Source organism: Exophiala spinifera (assembly GCF_000836115.1).
Source record: "Exophiala spinifera strain CBS 89968 unplaced genomic scaffold supercont1.3, whole genome shotgun sequence".
Taxonomy (NCBI): Eukaryota; Fungi; Ascomycota; class Eurotiomycetes; order Chaetothyriales; family Herpotrichiellaceae; genus Exophiala; species Exophiala spinifera.
Window position 1 is genome coordinate 1662150 of NW_015622515.1, and position 16741 is coordinate 1678890.

The 16741-nt window shown below is 52.7% G+C and overlaps 8 protein-coding genes across 8 annotated transcripts; 5 read left to right on the forward strand and 3 right to left on the reverse strand.

Moving 5' to 3' along the window:
• Nucleotides 1-192: 192 nt before the first annotated feature.
• PV08_04342 (uncharacterized protein) lies at nt 193-513 on the reverse strand (the record flags this gene model as incomplete). The annotated part of the gene is made up of 1 exon (XM_016378690.1): nt 193-513. The coding sequence occupies one exon, from the start codon at nt 511-513 to the stop codon at nt 193-195; it is 321 nt and encodes a 106-aa protein (XP_016237367.1).
• A 1036-nt stretch (nt 514-1549) lies between these two features.
• PV08_04343 (uncharacterized protein) lies at nt 1550-2560 on the forward strand (the record flags this gene model as incomplete). Its single annotated transcript, XM_016378691.1, has 1 exon — nt 1550-2560. One exon carries the CDS (start codon nt 1550-1552, stop codon nt 2558-2560), a length of 1011 nt encoding a protein of 336 aa, XP_016237368.1.
• A 1844-nt stretch (nt 2561-4404) lies between these two features.
• PV08_04344 (uncharacterized protein) lies at nt 4405-7223 on the forward strand (the record flags this gene model as incomplete). The annotated part of the gene is made up of 4 exons (XM_016378692.1): nt 4405-4602; nt 4663-4790; nt 4845-5224; nt 5272-7223. The coding sequence occupies 4 exons, from the start codon at nt 4405-4407 to the stop codon at nt 7221-7223; spliced, it is 2658 nt and encodes an 885-aa protein (XP_016237369.1).
• Nucleotides 7224-8707: 1484 nt separating this feature from the next.
• PV08_04345 (uncharacterized protein) lies at nt 8708-10579 on the forward strand (the record flags this gene model as incomplete). The annotated part of the gene is made up of 1 exon (XM_016378693.1): nt 8708-10579. One exon carries the CDS (start codon nt 8708-8710, stop codon nt 10577-10579), a length of 1872 nt encoding a protein of 623 aa, XP_016237370.1.
• A 220-nt stretch (nt 10580-10799) lies between these two features.
• Nucleotides 10800-12046, reverse strand: PV08_04346 (uncharacterized protein; the record flags this gene model as incomplete). Its single annotated transcript, XM_016378694.1, has 3 exons — nt 10800-10952; nt 11085-11293; nt 11410-12046. The coding sequence occupies 3 exons, from the start codon at nt 12044-12046 to the stop codon at nt 10800-10802; spliced, it is 999 nt and encodes a 332-aa protein (XP_016237371.1).
• A 542-nt stretch (nt 12047-12588) lies between these two features.
• Nucleotides 12589-13560, reverse strand: PV08_04347 (uncharacterized protein; the record flags this gene model as incomplete). The annotated part of the gene is made up of 4 exons (XM_016378695.1): nt 12589-12951; nt 13026-13212; nt 13267-13335; nt 13400-13560. 4 exons carry the CDS (start codon nt 13558-13560, stop codon nt 12589-12591), a joined length of 780 nt encoding a protein of 259 aa, XP_016237372.1.
• Nucleotides 13561-14392: 832 nt separating this feature from the next.
• PV08_04348 (uncharacterized protein) lies at nt 14393-14881 on the forward strand (the record flags this gene model as incomplete). The annotated part of the gene is made up of 1 exon (XM_016378696.1): nt 14393-14881. One exon carries the CDS (start codon nt 14393-14395, stop codon nt 14879-14881), a length of 489 nt encoding a protein of 162 aa, XP_016237373.1.
• Nucleotides 14882-16276: 1395 nt separating this feature from the next.
• Nucleotides 16277-16722, forward strand: PV08_04349 (uncharacterized protein; the record flags this gene model as incomplete). The annotated part of the gene is made up of 2 exons (XM_016378697.1): nt 16277-16505; nt 16631-16722. 2 exons carry the CDS (start codon nt 16277-16279, stop codon nt 16720-16722), a joined length of 321 nt encoding a protein of 106 aa, XP_016237374.1.
• Nucleotides 16723-16741: the final 19 nt, after the last annotated feature.

A 16741-nucleotide genomic window follows, 5' to 3' on the forward strand; every position in this document is an offset into this window, starting at 1 on the left:
TTCTGTTCTCGTCTGAACCTCAGCATACTGTACGTGTCTGGGCGGCAAGAAAAGAGGTGGTCGACCTCGGGGATCGTGCTAGATATCCGATCGTACAGTCTCATTATTGTCGCCATCAGAGGTATCCTCACTTCGCCTTTTGCTAGTATACAATGGCTTTGCAGGTAGCTAAGCTCATACTCATACTCATGCTCATGCTCCTCCCTCACGCTTCGCATATTCATCCTCCATTCTCTCCGAGTACAAAGCATCGGCTTCTTTCTGCGTGAGCCTCTTCTGCTCACCGACACCTCCCGTAGTGATGCGTCCCTGCGGTGGTTGCCCTGCCCCGTTCATGATCTGAGGCTGCTGGGCCGAGGGGTCCAAGGGGACTCTTGTCTTTGTGGTGGTGGTTTTCTTGTGGCTGGCATTGGCCCCGAGGCTGAGACTGCCCGAAACTGCGCCGGCCACCGATGCACCGGCGCTCGCAATGGCCTCTGATGTCTTTTTGAAGTATCCCGCGTCGTCGGACATGGTGGACGGTGGTCTAGCACAATAGTGATACGAGGGCAGTTTACACGGGCGAGAAGTCGATTGTCGCTGTGTACGGAGTAGGAGCAGTGGATTTGTAGCGTGAGGAATACGGAGTACGAGTGTTGAGTAGCTGGGTAGCGTAGAAGAACAAGAACAAATGCTCCAGGAAGCCGGAAGTGTTTTGCGATATCTTATGTATTTTTTCGGTGCTGGTATCCCACCTCGACGCCTTGCACTCGTACTGGCGCTCTGACTTCAAAACCGGTTTTTGCTGCTTGAGTTGCCCGTCGTTTGTTCTCGACGTGTTACGGATACGAGGACAAAGGGATCTCGAGCCAACGACGTCATAACACAGCGTCGATCTGCTGTAGCGTGTCCAGGGTCGATGCTTGAGATACAACCACGAGTATATCAACAATCCTCGAGGGATGGAGGTGGAAATAGGAGACTGCACCACTCGCTCAGTACAATGTACCCAAGGTAGGTGGACTTGGACGAGCACATCGCCGACCTGACTGAAGAACTGTCCTCCGCAGCTGGACTTTTGCTGGTTCCACCAGGCTCTAACAAAACGTGCATGGCCATAGAATGAGGCACACGGTTCAATGGATTCTGATCATGAGTCGCAGTTCATACTATACTCATCAATGCCATGGTTCTGGTCGTGATTGGGAAGCACCTCGATGCTATTGACTTTTCTTTTCCCCTTGACCTCCCAACACCTCCTCGAATTGTCACTGTATAGGTATCTACTATTGTTGTATTCACTTCGACCGGCCATGGAACCCCCCATTTACAGCAGATTCACTGCCTCTTCAATAGCCTCTTCAATGTGTATTGACATGTTATTGTTGCCAAACTCTCAATCGTCCCCCTTGACCGCCCTCGAAAGGTATCTTCCGTCTATCGGACAACATCAACTCTTCTTCGCTCACAAAAACTCTCTCACTTACCACACACACACAACCTCGCAAACACACACACACACACACACACACACACTCAAACACCCAAACAAACTCAAAGGACAGACACCATGCTCTACACAATCTTCCTCTTTCAACTCTTCTGGGAGCTGTTGACACAAATCGTCGGATTTGTTGACTTCTGTCTCACCCTCTTCTTGGTTGCATTCGTAGCCACTTGCCTTTCGATCGCCTGCAAGAAATGCACCGGCAAGAACTTGTTTGAGGTTGTGTGCCTCGCCATCTCCTTCATCAGGGACCGATGCTGCGCTGGTCGCGTGTCGGTCGCCTGTCAGACACCCTTTGGTGGTTACCGGTCGGTAGCCACCCAAACCGACTACTACAACGACGAATTCCTCTACTACAAACCCCGCCGTGGCCGCATGCGAAATCTTCCTGGCCTCCCGGGCCTCTTCAAAGACCTTCCGTTGCCGGAGGAGGGTGGTTCTGTGTTTGAGGACTGGCGCATTGCCCATCGCCTCGCCGCTCGAGTTGCTGCAGTGCAGGACGCCCAGCCGATTGGCGTGACTCCTGGCTCTGTTTCGGTGGGCTCTGGTCTCAGAAAACGAGACATGAGCTCATTCGAAGAGCAATCGGGTGACGAGGACTGCGATGTGGTGGTGCGCCCCGGCCGAAAGATTCTGGCGCCTCGCATTCATGGGGCGGGGACCGTCAAATGTCCCGTCGCTCCTGAGAGTGTGGCCTTGGGGGGTGTCGTCCTCGGTGACAATGAGGATGGCACCAAAACAGACATGGACGATGACGAGGAGGATGACCTGGAGATCATCACCGACGACATCGTTTCTTCTTCGGCACCCGATGTCGAAGACCAACAACAAAGTCCTCGAGTTGAGGCAGAAAGTCCACGAGTTGTGGCATCAGAAAGTCCACGAGTTGTGGCACCGGAAAGTCCTCGAGTTGAGGCAGACATGGGGGAGGGGGAGGGGGAGGAGGTTGGGCCAGCAGAGCCATTGGTGTTGGAGGAGGATGGCATGGAGTTTGCGCCAGCGGGCTTTGGGGAGGCCGTGCTGGAGGAGGACGACGACATGGAGTTTGCCCCGGCTGGCTTTGGGGAGGACTGAGTGGCAGGGTCGGTTGAACCGAACCAAAGAGCCTGGATGAGAGAATCGGATGGGCTGGACCTACCTACCTACCTGTACGAGTACATAGAACACGAAGCTGCAAAAACTGCAGCAGGGGAATGTGAATGAAGAGAAAACACATTCCACACGATTGACCGCTTCTTAGACTTTCGTACCTCGCGCTTCAACAACCGCCGATGGCCCATCCCCGACACGGAGAGGGAGGACATTATCGACGCGAAGTCGCCTGACGCCCTTTTCTCACCATGCAAGGTCTTTTGTTCCTGACAATCAGCCAGAGGCGTGTGTGGTGTTGGGGGAATCATAATCCATGAAATGACTATGCATGACTAAAGTTCTCGAGCCCTTGACGTCGATGTGCGGCGCGAACGAGAATCCATCCCCGCCGTTGAGATGTTCTCGTTTCCATGAGCCAGTCGTTTGCAGTCTGGAACTGCCGTACTGGTGAGAAATGCCTCTTAGCTTCGACAGAGAGGCTGATTCGAACATGGGGGACCCTGCGCGAAGAAGAAAAAATCATGCGCATTCGGCCGACTCGGGCACTGAAGAGTCAACGGCATTTACAATCTGCACCGACCGAGCCACTAATCATTGATGATGGCCATAAGCCATGGTACGATTCTTTCCGACGAGATGCAACACCAAGCACATCTCGGGCCCGCCGGTCTTGGATTAATCCGGGCTCCGAGTACGGGCGTGCGCACGCACTAGTGATTGGGAGCGGAGGGACGAGCGGAGGGTCGTGGTGGAATGGCACTTTGCGACTTCTGGCGAGTCTAGCCGCATCTCGAGCTCCAAAAGGTGAATGATAGGCGACAGCTGTCGAACGGGCCATGGAGATAGGAGGAAGAATCTTCCCGATGTGAGGCATCTCCCCGATATGAGGGTTTTATATCTCGCTCGTTGGAGCCCTTGTCCACGGCCATGGAGTCTCCACGGACGCCAACTGTTTTCGTGGCTGTAGTCTATCAAAGGCCCAGGACACCTTTTTGGTGGCAGTGGAACAAATTTCTATGCCCGAAAGGGTTCGAGTGGAAGGCTGAGACGCGTCGGTAAAGAGCATGAAGCGAGGTGGTGTGGTCTGTTCGATGAATACGAGTACGAGCGGCCTGCAGGAAATCACACCTGCCTAGAGTGCGCCTTGGGACGCCTTGATACGGGCAACCAACAGCCCTAACGGTGGTGTCCGGGGAGGGTGCTAGAGCCTAGTGAGGCCCCGTAAAAGGCTTGTTCGAGGGCACTGCTTAGTTGAAGTTAGGTGGTGGTTTCAGGACTCAGGCTCCGACCCATCTCGTCATAGGCCGGCCGCACTAGGCCTGTCGGGGCTAAAGGCAGGGCCTCTCTAGGGACCCCCTTGTCGTAAATCGTGTCCCTGCCCATTAGCCGTGCGGCGCCACCAAGCATCATCATCGCTACACGTTAAAAGATGATACACTTTAATGCTCTGCCTGATTTCTAAACCCCAGGAACTCCTTACCGATTCATCTTTTTGATTGCTCTACCTCTGGAAGTGCGTTGACTCGGAACTATTCGCCTTCCGCTCTTCTACCCATCTTTCCCTTCCTCGTCTTCCGCCCTCAGTCTGTCTGCTCCGTCGCCGTCAGCAGCACGGCCATAGACCCAACGAGTCGTGTTCCGCCCTCCGCCCTGTATAGCACACCGTCACCCTGCGAATATGCGCCCATTGGCCCTTGGATCCTGAATCTTCTCCGCCCTGTGGCCACCGTCCGCGGCTCGCTGCATCCCGTTGTCCGAGAAACATTGTTCAGAAGCCGTGAGCCGCAAGTGCACTTCCTCACTGCGAGTCCAGCGTCGCCAGCACCATGGACCTCCGACCGGGGCTGGATACCCTAGGGTATGACATGTCCCAGTTCATGCCTCAGCACCCTCCCCAGATCTTTGGCGCCTACAACCCGGACGGAACGCCTATCCCTCCGACGTTGCCCCCCGGCTCATACTTTGGAGACCTGAACGATGGCATGGTGGATGAGAATGATCCCAAGCGCCGACGTATTGCGAGGGTGCGCCCCCTCCCCGAGCTAAGGCGGAGAACAGTTGACCTTGTCTGACATTGACTCCAGGCTTGTGACATGTGCAGAAAGAAGAAAATCAAGTGTGATGGGAAGATGCCCAAGTGCGGGCATTGTATCAACTACAAAACAGAATGCATCTTCACGCAGGTGGAAAAGAAACGTAATCCTCCCAAAGGGTGAGTTGTGTCGAGTTTGCAGGGACTTTGTGGCCTGACTGACGCTCCTTCTAGAGCCAAATACATTGAAGGCCTAGAAAACCGACTCGGTCGGATGGAATCGTTGCTACGCATGTCCGGTCTCCTGACTGAAGATGATGCGGGCAAGACCGACCTTGGTACGTTAGAAAAACGTCTGGCTGAGAAAGCGTCTGCCAAAGCCATGGGAGCGAAAGGAACAGAATCTCCCGCCCCCCCAAAGAGCGGCGCGAGTTCTTCGGCCCCCGAGAGTTCGAGTCGACCGGGCTCTACGCATCATTCACACGATACTCCCCGGGAAACCATTGCCACACCGAGTACGGAGAACGGGGAAAGGTCTCGCGAAGAGGTCGAAAACCTCTCCGAAGCCATGTGTTCGCTGGTGACCAACAATGTGGGCGAGACACGATACGTTGGTGAGTTGCACGTCGTCTCCTACTTCTTCCACGCTGACACCGATCAGGTTCTTCTTCGGCGTTTTCCATCTTCTCCAACAAAGGTATCGAATGGGTCAACGAAAAGACCGGAGATACCTCGTTCCAAGAGACTATACAGAATGCTGTCAACGAAGAGGACAACAAGTGGATGTATTGGAAACCCGAAGTCTTTGGGGACATCTTTGTCCGCCGTGTCTTCAAACCCCTGCCACCCAAGGAGGAGGCCCTCTCATTATTCAAGGACTTCTTCGAGAACTTTAATTGCATGTTCCCCCTCTTCCACGAGCCCACCTTTATGCATCTCGTGGAGAAACAATACTCCAAAGAACCGTATGAAGGAAGTGGCTGGTGGGCAAGTATCAACGTCGCACTGGCCATTGCCTATCGCATCCGCGTCATGAGCAACGTTGTTCCCCAAGAGGACGACCAGAAAGCCTGGCTGTACCTGAAGAATGCCATGGGAGTCATTACCGAGCTGACGATGCGGAATACCGACCTCCTCAGTGTACAAGCCCTCCTTGGCATGGCGCTTTTTCTGCAAGGGACACCCAACCCTCAACCATCCTTCTTTCTTATCTCGGCGGCAATCCGATGCTCTCACACCATAGGATTGCACAAACGTGGATCGCACTTTAATTTAAATCCAATCGAGGCAGAGCAACGGAAGCGAGTTTTCTGGATCGCATATCTTCTCGACAAAGACTCGTGTTTGCGAGCAGGCCGGCCTCCGGCGCAAGACGACGACGATATGAATGTTGACTTGCCATCCGAAGATCCTCCCGACAATATTGGAAATGTCCCACTAGCCGATGGGAAAGGCAAGGTCAATCTCTTCCGCCTCATGTGCGAGTTCGCCATCATATCTAGCAAAGTCTACCGACAGTTGTACTCCGTACAAGCATCGAAGCAAAGCGACGGTGAACTTCTCAACACAATCGGAGAGCTCGACCGGGCATTGGAAGCTTGGAAAGACAGCATTCCACTGGACTTCCGTCCCGAGCATGAAATAAAGACAGCCCACACTCCCCTCATCCTGCACATTGTCGTCCTCCACTTTTCTTATTACAATTGCCTAACCACGATACACCGAATGTCGGTCCATCATGGGTATTGGACGAGCCGGTTGTCAGAGTACGCCATCCAAGGTCTCAACGCCAGACCACTGAACCCCAGAGTGTTTTCGTCGGCCGCACTTTGTGTTTCAGCAGCCCGTGCCTCGATCCATCTCATCAAATACATTCCTCAGGGTGACTTTGCCTGTGTCTGGTTGGTTCTATACTTTCCGGTATCAGCGCTCGTGACACTCTTTGCCAATATTTTGCAAAACCCACAAGATACCCGTGCCAGAGCTGACATCAAGCTCATGGACCTTGTAGTGAACTTTCTGTCGAACGTCGCACATGATGAGGGTACAGGTTCTCTGAATCGCATGCTCACCGTCTGCTCAGAGTTTGCTCGCATTGCACGAGTTGCAATCGAGAAAGCTGAGAAGGAAGGCTCGAAACGCAAACGACGACTCGTGCCTGAGGAAGTCTTGCGGGTTAATCAATCGGCCATGGCCCAAGTTCAGGCTCAGATCAATGGACGGCAGTCTACCTCGAGAAGATCTAGTGGGGCGGGTGGTTCTCCTAGCAATGCTCCCAATGTGCCCAAAACACATTCTCCGACCGTGGCCAACGCCAATACCAGCACGAGGACCAACCCACAACCTTTTTTCAACGTACCCGGTTTCGATGGGAACGAGTACGCCGACATGCTCAGTCAGAATGGTATGAGTCCGGACGTGGGACAAATGCCCAGCGCCACCATGTCTCCTCTCAACGCCGGTTCCTTCCAACAACCTTTCGTACCTCAAGATTTGTGGCAAATGCCGATGACCTTTGAGTGGGATTGGGCCGAATTTGGGCAATCCGGCGGCGGCGGCTACAACGATTTCATATTCAGCGATGGCATGAATGACGGGACAATGCCTCAATAGTGGGGTATGCTTGATGTTGTGGTGTGTCGAGTTTGCTTCCGAAGCATCCATGGTTATCATTCTTTGTTTGTATTTGGGACGCTCTTTATCTTGGTCATTGGAGGATGGACGGTTCTTTGTTTTGTGTGAATCAGCGATCATTCGGGCAACGGCAAGCGATGGCGCCATTTGAGCAGCATCAGCGGCAACAGATGAGATGTAACGTACTTGCATCAGCAACGACTATTGTACCAGTATCATGATACCCATGTTTTAGATTCTTGTCTACCCCTGTCTGTTGGATACGGTTTGTTCGTCTTCTTTTTACGCGATTCCGCTTCCGGTTCAACTTTTTGCAGAGAGCTTGGAATGGATGGATGGATGGATCGATCCGGCAGCATTTTCGAATCATTTCCCTCAAGACACCTGCTCGGGGTGAACCGAGGGACCCCAGAGCACCTTTTTTTTTCTCTTTCGGATTTATCTCTTCCGACCAACATACTTGCTTGGGATGAATCGATGCATCCCCGGCACCTCTTTTTTGAATCATACGTGGCCAAAACCTACGACGTTATGTCCAGGCTGGACCTCTGTCCCCATTGACAGAATCCCACGTTCGTGTGTTTAGGTCGGTGGTTTGGGATGTTTGCATTTGCACCTGATGACTGATTGATTGCCTGCCGTTCACTTCACTTCACTTCGTGGTTCTTTCTTTGGGCTGGGGGGGGGGCTTCGTTTCTGCCCCTGAGCTGTCTTTCCCACTCACTCACTCACTCACTCACTCACTCACTCACCGACACTCTCTCACACTGCTTTCACAGATGTTTGGGAAAACACTCGACTCGAGCCGAGTGCAGTTACTCCACGGTCCTAAAACTAATTGTCTGCGCCCCCCCCATTATCCTGCCTGCTCATTGATTGATTCACGGTTGGACTGCCCATTCATTGTTTGTCGCTCCCCGAACAATGCCGACTGTTGACAATGAATACTCTTTGGGATACTTGCTACCTTGTCGAGCAGTAACTCCACCTGGGCTGGTGAATAAACCATCTTTGTGGTCAGCACCACAATAATGCCAGTACCGTCAGGCTCGAAGGTAGGGAGGTAGGTAGGTAGGGAAAGATACGCAATCAAATCAATTGAATGCCTCTCTTTGTTTCGCCGGCTCCCTACATACAGATTCAGACCACGCGGAGACCTGTCCTGCCTTTCTCTTTCTCTCTTGGTTTCCACTCCTACTTTCATCCTCCAATCCTACACGTTTTTTCGTCCCTGATCCAGTCAGCATTCCTTGCTTCGGCTCGATATCTCAAAAACCCCAGGTCTCGAAGAAAAGGGATCGACACCAACAACAACAGTCGAGACCTCGCAAAACTGCCGGACAGTTTGAATTGTCAACATCAGTCACGACTGGCCCCAAAGGAACAAAGCTACAACGCAACGTGTTATCGCCTTTTCATCAAACTTCGAATTCATCTTTCCCTCTTCAGCAGGAAGGGAAAAAATGGCAAACGCCCTCCTCTTCCTCTCGGTCATCTGGCTGAGATTGCAGACGTGGTGGTCTACCCCTGGAGTGCCGTCCCTCGCGGCGATCAGTATCCCACTGGACTCTCTCGGCCTGTCTCACGACGCCGTCTTCGAATCTGGACAATGGCTGAACGACTTTCTCGCCTTCCTCAACGTCCCTAGACCTGGATTGATCTCTGCCCTGTCGAATGACGAAGGTGTCGCGTTGAGCATCCACATGCCCCTGAGTACCGAACTTCTCGCGCCTCTCTGCCTGTCGTCGAACACCAGTAACATCAACACTACACCGCGTTTAAATTTCCAACGACCGCCTCTACCACCATCGTCCACTCCAACTGACGCGTCGAGGACCATTCATGTCGACGAACACGCTGCTCCTTCCGAGACGGCTGCCGGCGGTACCTTCGAGACTGGTTGTGATGCAAATGAGGCTGACGCTGGTTCTGATTCTGGTGATGCTTCCACCGCGGACGACAAGGACAAATGGTCTCGCCTCCCCAAATCACAGTGGCTCGCCTGGTTCTTGTCTGGACAGGCCCAGATACCTGTTGGAGCAAGTTGGTCGTACGACATCGGTCCGCTCACTTTTAAGATCCCCCAGACTCTCCTGCAGATCATTGGACTATTGGTCACCGTCAGCATCATCGTCTGGCGTGTGTGTATTCACGTCTCCATGTCCGAACTGTCCGAACTAGACATCAGCTGCACGCGTGCCTTTTCCTCGGTTGAGGTTTCGTCACCCTTCAACGCCATTGACGACTTTTTCATCTCCAGCTTGGTCGCGGATACAACTGCCAAAGAAGAAGCGGTTGCCCCTGTTACATCGGACGAAGTTTCCAACGCAGGTATTCTCGTCGGCTTCCGCTTCGTCGTTGTTGTTTTGAGGGCACGAATCGCCAACCTGGCCTCGAATGTTCAAGGTTTAGCACAGCAAAACGCCTCCTTTTTAGACGAAATCGCAACATTGGAGCAATGGAATGCGGCTCTCAAGAACACAAATGAAGCGCAAACTTCTCAGCTGGACGCACTCCGCAAAGAACGCGATGACGCCCGGGGAGCTATGAAGGAGCTTGAGAGCGAGGAGCAGGACTACCAGGACCAGATGCAGGGCATCCTTGAGCACAATGTCAGCTTAGGCAACCAAGTCGAGCGACTCGGTCAAGACAAGGGCGCCCTGCAAGCCACGATCGCGACGCTCACACAGGAAAATGAAAGACTCCGTGCTGAGGCTCGTCGTTGTCGCGGCCGAGGACAAGGTCACACTGCGACAATCAAGCGATCCTCGACTTTGCCTGCCACGGCTCCCTCGGAGGCAACCTCCTCGTCTGCTCCCGCTGCTCCCGCGCTCATCTCGTTGGGTGGTTCTCCCGTTCCTTCTGCTTCGTCGATGCGTGGGTCTTCAAACTATCCTCGTGCTGGCGGCACGGTCTTGTACGGACCACCCCGACTTAACAGTGAGGGGATCCCTACAAGACCGATGACGCCGCAAGAGCGGGAGGATCGGCGTGCAGCGGCGGCAGCTGCCCGTCCAGATGTGCCTAGGGGTTCCGTTGGTGACAGCGACGTTGTCGTGGCGGGTGCGCCAGAAGAGATCGTCGCGCCCATGGCCGACGATGAGGTGCAAGGGAGTGCTGGCCAAGAGAACCAAGCTGCTACTGTTGCTGATGGAGGTGGTGAAGGCCGGGGGCTGGAAGATAGTCGTTGGGCCAAGGTGGATGGTGGGCCCGTGGGCGACAAGGGCAAGGGGAAGGCCGAGGAGGGCGAGGACGAGGTGACGGATGGCCGTCGTCGGAGTGAGGGTGGGGAGAAGGGAAGAGAGGAGATGAAGAGGAGCAAGTGGGCTTCATGAGTGTGGTTTGTACAGCAAGTGCAAAAGGGGTCGGGACGGAAGTTGAGGTTGAGGTCGGGGAGACTAGGTGTGTGGCATATCGGCCAGTGGCAGGACGAATGGGAATGGGGAATAAAGGCAAATGAGTAGGTATATATGATACTGGACGATGAAACTTTGCAGTTCAAGGAACACGTCGCCAAACACCTCGCTGGTATCGAGGCGGTGAAATGTCAACATTTTAAAGCCCAACACTCTCGGCGAAATCCTTGCACGTCGTACAGAATCCCCACGTCCTGGCGCAGTTGAACTCGATACTCTCCTGGCTGCTGTCCGGGGAGGTTGTCCCGGCCCCGTCAGAGAGAAGAATCACGTCGTATCCTCTTGAAAATGCCTGAAGAAAGAAAATGGTATGGCAGGTCAGACAGATGTCGATTTGAACAGCGGGAGGGAGGGGCTGGGGTGGGGGGGGACGGAGAGGGGAGAGAAGCCGGTCGGCAGATAGATAGTAATCGAGTAGACTCACATCCTGCAAGCTCCCGCCTACGCATTGGTCCGTGTTGACCCCGGCGAAAAGAAGAGTGGTTATGCCTTCCTTCTCGAGGAAATCGGTGCACATGGTCCTCGGGCCCCAGAGGCCGGACATGCGGTTCTTGTGAATCCAGACATCGGGGGGACTGGCCGTCAGGCCTTGTTCGTATGATGCACGCAATTCGGACGTAAGGTCAGCGTTCCCTGTTGTTATTGTTTCGTCAATATTGATTAGATCGAAGCCATCGGGATGGACGAGGCGGGTATGTAAATGGGTAATGCGAAGAGACAGAGACGGGGGGTGCAATGTTTTTTCTCACATGTATCTCTCATCAATAATCGACCTCCGTCGACTGTCGTTTTGCCTTGCAATGTCACGGGACCGATGTCGGTACCTAGGCCTTTGTAGAGGCGAGGGTTCTTCCCCGACGACGTTTCGATCTGTGCGTCGGGAAAGGAGTCGCAGCCCTGGTTGACGCCGTGGGAGTCGATGGCGGCGCGTTTCTGGTTGGCGGACGCGGTGGCGTACGATTCAAAATCGGGCGCGAGAACGGTCTCGAACCCAAAGGCGCGCAACGTCGACGGGGGCATGGCTTTGATCTCGGCGTCGGTGAGGCCCCAGTTCAGCCAGATAATGCGGATGCCGGCCTTGCGGGCCGCGGGGATGGCGTAGGTGAGGAGCTGGTGCTGCGCGAAGAGGCCCTTCGAATCCTCGGGCCGTCCGAGAGACGGCGACAGGAAGAAATTCTGCATGTCGACGATCACGAGGGCCGTCTTGGACGACGCGACGGTGACGGGCAGAGTGTTGGTCTTGAGCGTGTGGTTCGGCGTCGGGCAGGGCGAGGTCGGTGTCGCTGGATGTGTCAGATCGAAACCCTTGGTCGAGTCGTAGAGCCAGAAAGATCCCTCGGGGTCCCCTATGACGCCGCGGCGATGGGATGGGTCGGTGTTGTTCATCGTGTCTTTTGACTTGGGTGGACGAGGCTGAAGATCGTCAGGGGGAGATAAGACGGATGCGGGGTAGGACCAGCCGCAAAGTCGGCGATCGACGATAGAATCCCAAGGCGAATCCGCGATGAAAATTTAAACTTGGAGCGAGAATAATTAGAAGGGGAGGGAAGGGAATGAGAGCAAAACAGAAAACAGATCAGTGTAACTCACTCACGCTTGTTGTCCGGTTGAAGGCCAGCACGTAGACTTAAAAAGTGTCGTTGCTGATGTCCGCGCTGGGGTGAGTCTAACTAGTGCGAGAGCGAAACTCCGACAGGCCTTCGAGATAAGCGTTGTCTCAAAGTGGAAGGTTGTGAACTTTTGATGTCGATTCGTTACCTGTCGGTAAGGATCTTTCTTGCGCAAAGACCGCTTGGAATGACATGGGAGAAGAAAAGACAGATTATCAAAGAAAGATGCTCGCGGTGCCATTGAGGAAGAGCGCAACTAACTAGGACGTACTCATCCGCATCGATCAACGACTAGGCTGGGCGTATGTGCCCATCACTTCAATCATCCAAGTGGAATTTGAGCCAATCCACGGCTTGTGAAAAGGCGGACTCGATGGCAAATCGCTGCTTCTTGTCCTTCATGTCGCCTCTTACAGCGAAGCCGTGGCTGACGCCGCCGTACAAGGCTATCTGCCAGGGAACACCAGCTTGCTTCAAAATGGTTTCACTCTGATGTCTGCCCGCCACGGTAAAGATATCGTCGTTCTCCGCCGCCGAGATAGAGAATGGCTTTGTGATGGCTGCCAATTCTTCCGCGTCGACAAACGAAGGGTGGGCACTATAGCCGACATCGAATGAACCCTCCTTCAAAAAGCGAACAACATATTTGGCGCCAAAGCAATATCCGACCGCGCCAAGTCTCTGTGCGTGCACTCAGCTTCAGCCTCCTAGAGTCTTGCGAAATGGTGCTTGGTGTTTCAATGGAACAAGCGTACCTTGATGCCAAATTCCGTCTTCATCTTCTTGATGCATCCTTCAATGATGGGATCAATACTTGCAGGGTCATGAGCGAGCTTTCTGTCCGAATAATGGCCTAGCTGCCACTTGGAGAGGTCGATGTTGTAAAAGTTGCTCGCCTCGATGGCATCTCCGTAGAAGAGATCAGGTATGACGACGTGGTAACTAGGTTGACCAGGTCAGCCATATTGACCAAGATCCCAGGCAACGTCAACCTACCCTCGAGCAGCGAACTGGTCCGCAAGAAGTTGTGCATTGGTTGACGAATGGCCAATGACATCGGGAATGCTGGAATGGACATGGTGCATTAGCATCGATTCTGGTGCATGACCATCCCATGGTTTTGTCTCACAAGAGAATCCCATGCTTTTCGCCGTCGACGGTGGGCTCGGCAATATAAGCGTCAACTGGACCAAACTGAGTGTTGACGAAACTTGGCTCGATGTGACCGATGGGCGTGCCGTCATACTTGAAGCCCTGGACGCAACAGGCTTGTATCGGACCTGAAGCCATGTCGCTGTTGGTGAGTAGTAGGAAGGTTTCAAGGACAAGGTTGGAGACAGGGGAAGTAGGCTGAACGGTGCCTGTTCTTTTCAGAGCTCCGGACCTTTATATAGTGCCCTTCAACGACACTTTGCGCCTGCTGACTCACTTGATTTGGAATCATTGTTTCGTTCATTTCCATAGCAATGGATGAGCCTCGCTAACGCAGGGACATGTTGTCGTAGAAGTTTAAAACAACTAGAGAGCCATCTCGTTGGAGGAACGTTGACATGAAGTCCTTATCTGAATAGGAGTCTTAGCTGAGCAAAGGTCCACACCAGGTAACTCAAAAGGGCTAGTAGATTGAGACCATTGTGGAAGATAGATTTGTCCCCGCTACTTTTGGCGGTATCGGTAGACAGGTACCAAAATGCATGCACCGTCAAAATACAGCAACCAAAACAAAGTCAAACTGTCCCAGTGGTGGTGGAAAGTATACCCAGGCATGCGCGCATCCTGACTGCAGTCACAGTTACGGCAAGACTTGACACTGAGTGGGAACGACCTCGTCAAATGAGATGGCGACGCCAGCAGGCTCTAGTGCTGGAACCTTAGGATGTTGCCAACCAGAGAACATTCTTTGAAAGGGATCTGTGATACGGATAGTGGAAACACTCGGCGTACAACTGCACCACCTTACAGCTCTTGATAGCTTTCAAGGGTGTTAGTAGTCTATATTCAGGTTGGGTATGTGATTGACCGCATTTTCCCAGCCTTGGCAATTTCATGCAATGTCTCATTGTGTATCACATTGTTTCTCGGGGCAGAAATCATCATTGTGGCTTATAACCATGAACACAATATGGCGAAAAAAGAATGGTCAACTTACGAACGACGATACTGCATTGATTCTGACGCGAGAACGTTTACAAAGACAGAGATTCATCACAATACGAACGTCCGTGGCGAGCTAACAACTCCCTGGAAGTCAACCGAAAGAATTGTGAACGAGTACTACGCACTACAGCTCGTCAAGAAGAAAACAACAATCCCTGTGCCTCAGCCTTTACTTCTGAAGAAGGAACTCACTAGTTGGTCGATAACTACGGAATATGTCGCCGGCACTGCTCTAGATGAGCTTCCAGGGAATATCCGTGCAACAGCAGTCCCAAATGCTGATCGATACATCAACGACCTCGTCTTGCCACAGCTGGCGACTCTCAAGTCCAGGTGTAGCGGAGCTCTGACTGGAGATGTGATACCTCCTCGCCGCGTGATCGAGAAGTACCCTGAGAAGAAATGGACGCCTACAAGAACGCAAACTCAATCAATATTCTCTGCGACCCGTTGACCGGCAATTTTGTCTGTATAATCGACTGGGAGTATGCAGGATACTACCACCAATTCTTCGAAGGTCGACTATGGCTGAAGCCATTTAATGAAACGGAGCATGATGACAGCGAGATTGCTCTTCTGGAGCGATCCCTGACTGAGGTGATTGAGACTATTTTGGAGGTTTGACGGTGGTTGGGAGTGGAATGGTCTTTGAGTGAGAACATTCGTTTGTTTGCGTTAGCCCTGCGACACAGTCCCTGGCTTTGTGCGAGTGGCCTATTTACAGCTCCCCCTTTCCCGTTGTATACTAGTTTTGCTTTCCAAGTGCCTCATTCTGTCCTTTCCCGAGACGTGCCATGCGATCCGTTGGACAAAATTCGGTATCTCACCAAGGATCGGGGCTGGGTAGCCCGTGTGAGCACCGCTCGCACGCACTGTGGCTGCACTAAATGAATCCGGATTCATTTAGCGCAGCCACAGTGCATGACTCCCTACTCGAGATAGGACGGCCCATGGGGGAGAGGCGACGTCAATTTTCTCTCTCGACCAATTGTCTTCGCCTGCTTTTCACCTTACTTGTCCGGCAACAGAATGATCTCCATCACAGTAGAAGATGTGAACGTCCAATCATCTTCTTTTCAAATTGCTCGAGGACAACAAGGATCTCACGATGAACGTGGATTTCCGCCTTCAGCTTCTCTACGGCATCAATATCAGAATTTGGAAACATAGTTGTGTAGACTATGAGCTCCAAGTACAAGGACCTGTCATACTGTTACTCTTTATTCCTCTAGAACCCAGTACGTGTGAGGTCAACCTTCCCGACAAAGCCCCACTCCAACTGCGATCGAGGTACCTTGGGGCTCCATTTCGAGTATCAGGTTCCTTTGGCTTTTCATTGCCGACTTCTTATGGAGTCTTCGTCGTTGGGGTAGACGGAGGACCTCTCCCAGAGGGTTTTCTGTGGGATGTTCCGGCATGATAGGTGAAGCCTCAAAAGAGGTAGACAACGGTAAGAAGTTCTTTCGGAGACGAGATGCTCGAGGAGCAGCGAGAGCAGGCCTGCACGGAGCAGGTATAAGACTATGGTAGTGGAGAGGCTTGCTGAAAGAGCTTGCATTTGCAAATGCATAATGCAATGCGTGTTCCTGCGGCAGCAAGGAGGAGAGCACTCTGCAGCTTCTTTATAGCCGTACAATACTACTCTTGCTGTTGTACAGACCTTCTCTCTCTAGTTCATTCTTGACACACCTTCCCACGATAAGAATGAACGCCTCATTCTACCCTCACCTTATTATTTATATGGTGTTCTACTCGAAAATGTGAGTAACCAGTCTCAATCGGTACTTGAATACTTCCTGATCGAAATGCAGTCTTTCAAGCAACCACATTCAGACTACCATGAAGAGGAATGGTCGATCGACGATCAGACTTCTATGACGGCGTTCCTGAAGAGGCAAGCATCGCTCTCAGAGTCCCGCCTGAAGCCATGAACCAACTTTCTTTGTCTTCGAATGCCGTCAAAGCAAAGAGAAGTCAGAAGGGCCTGAAGTCCCCCGAGAAGGCGGCTCGGAAGGCCGGAGAAGCGGAAAAGAAAGAAGGAACTGCTCAGAACCAAGGTGATTCTCAAGAGAGAAGCAGTAAAATAAGACTACCTCGACAGAGAGTTTCCACTTTGTCCTCAAACGCTTGCGGAGCTGCTTATCATATTCCTCTTTATCTGCTAAAGCTTCCAATTGATGAATGAAGCCGTCGCAATGTCCAGTATTCCATCATAATCCTGTGAAAGTCGTCGCTGTCTTCGTGCCCGTTGGTGAGCATCGGCCGGATGTGATCGTAGAATACAGCCAGAAGTGATTGACTTCTGAAGGTCGGA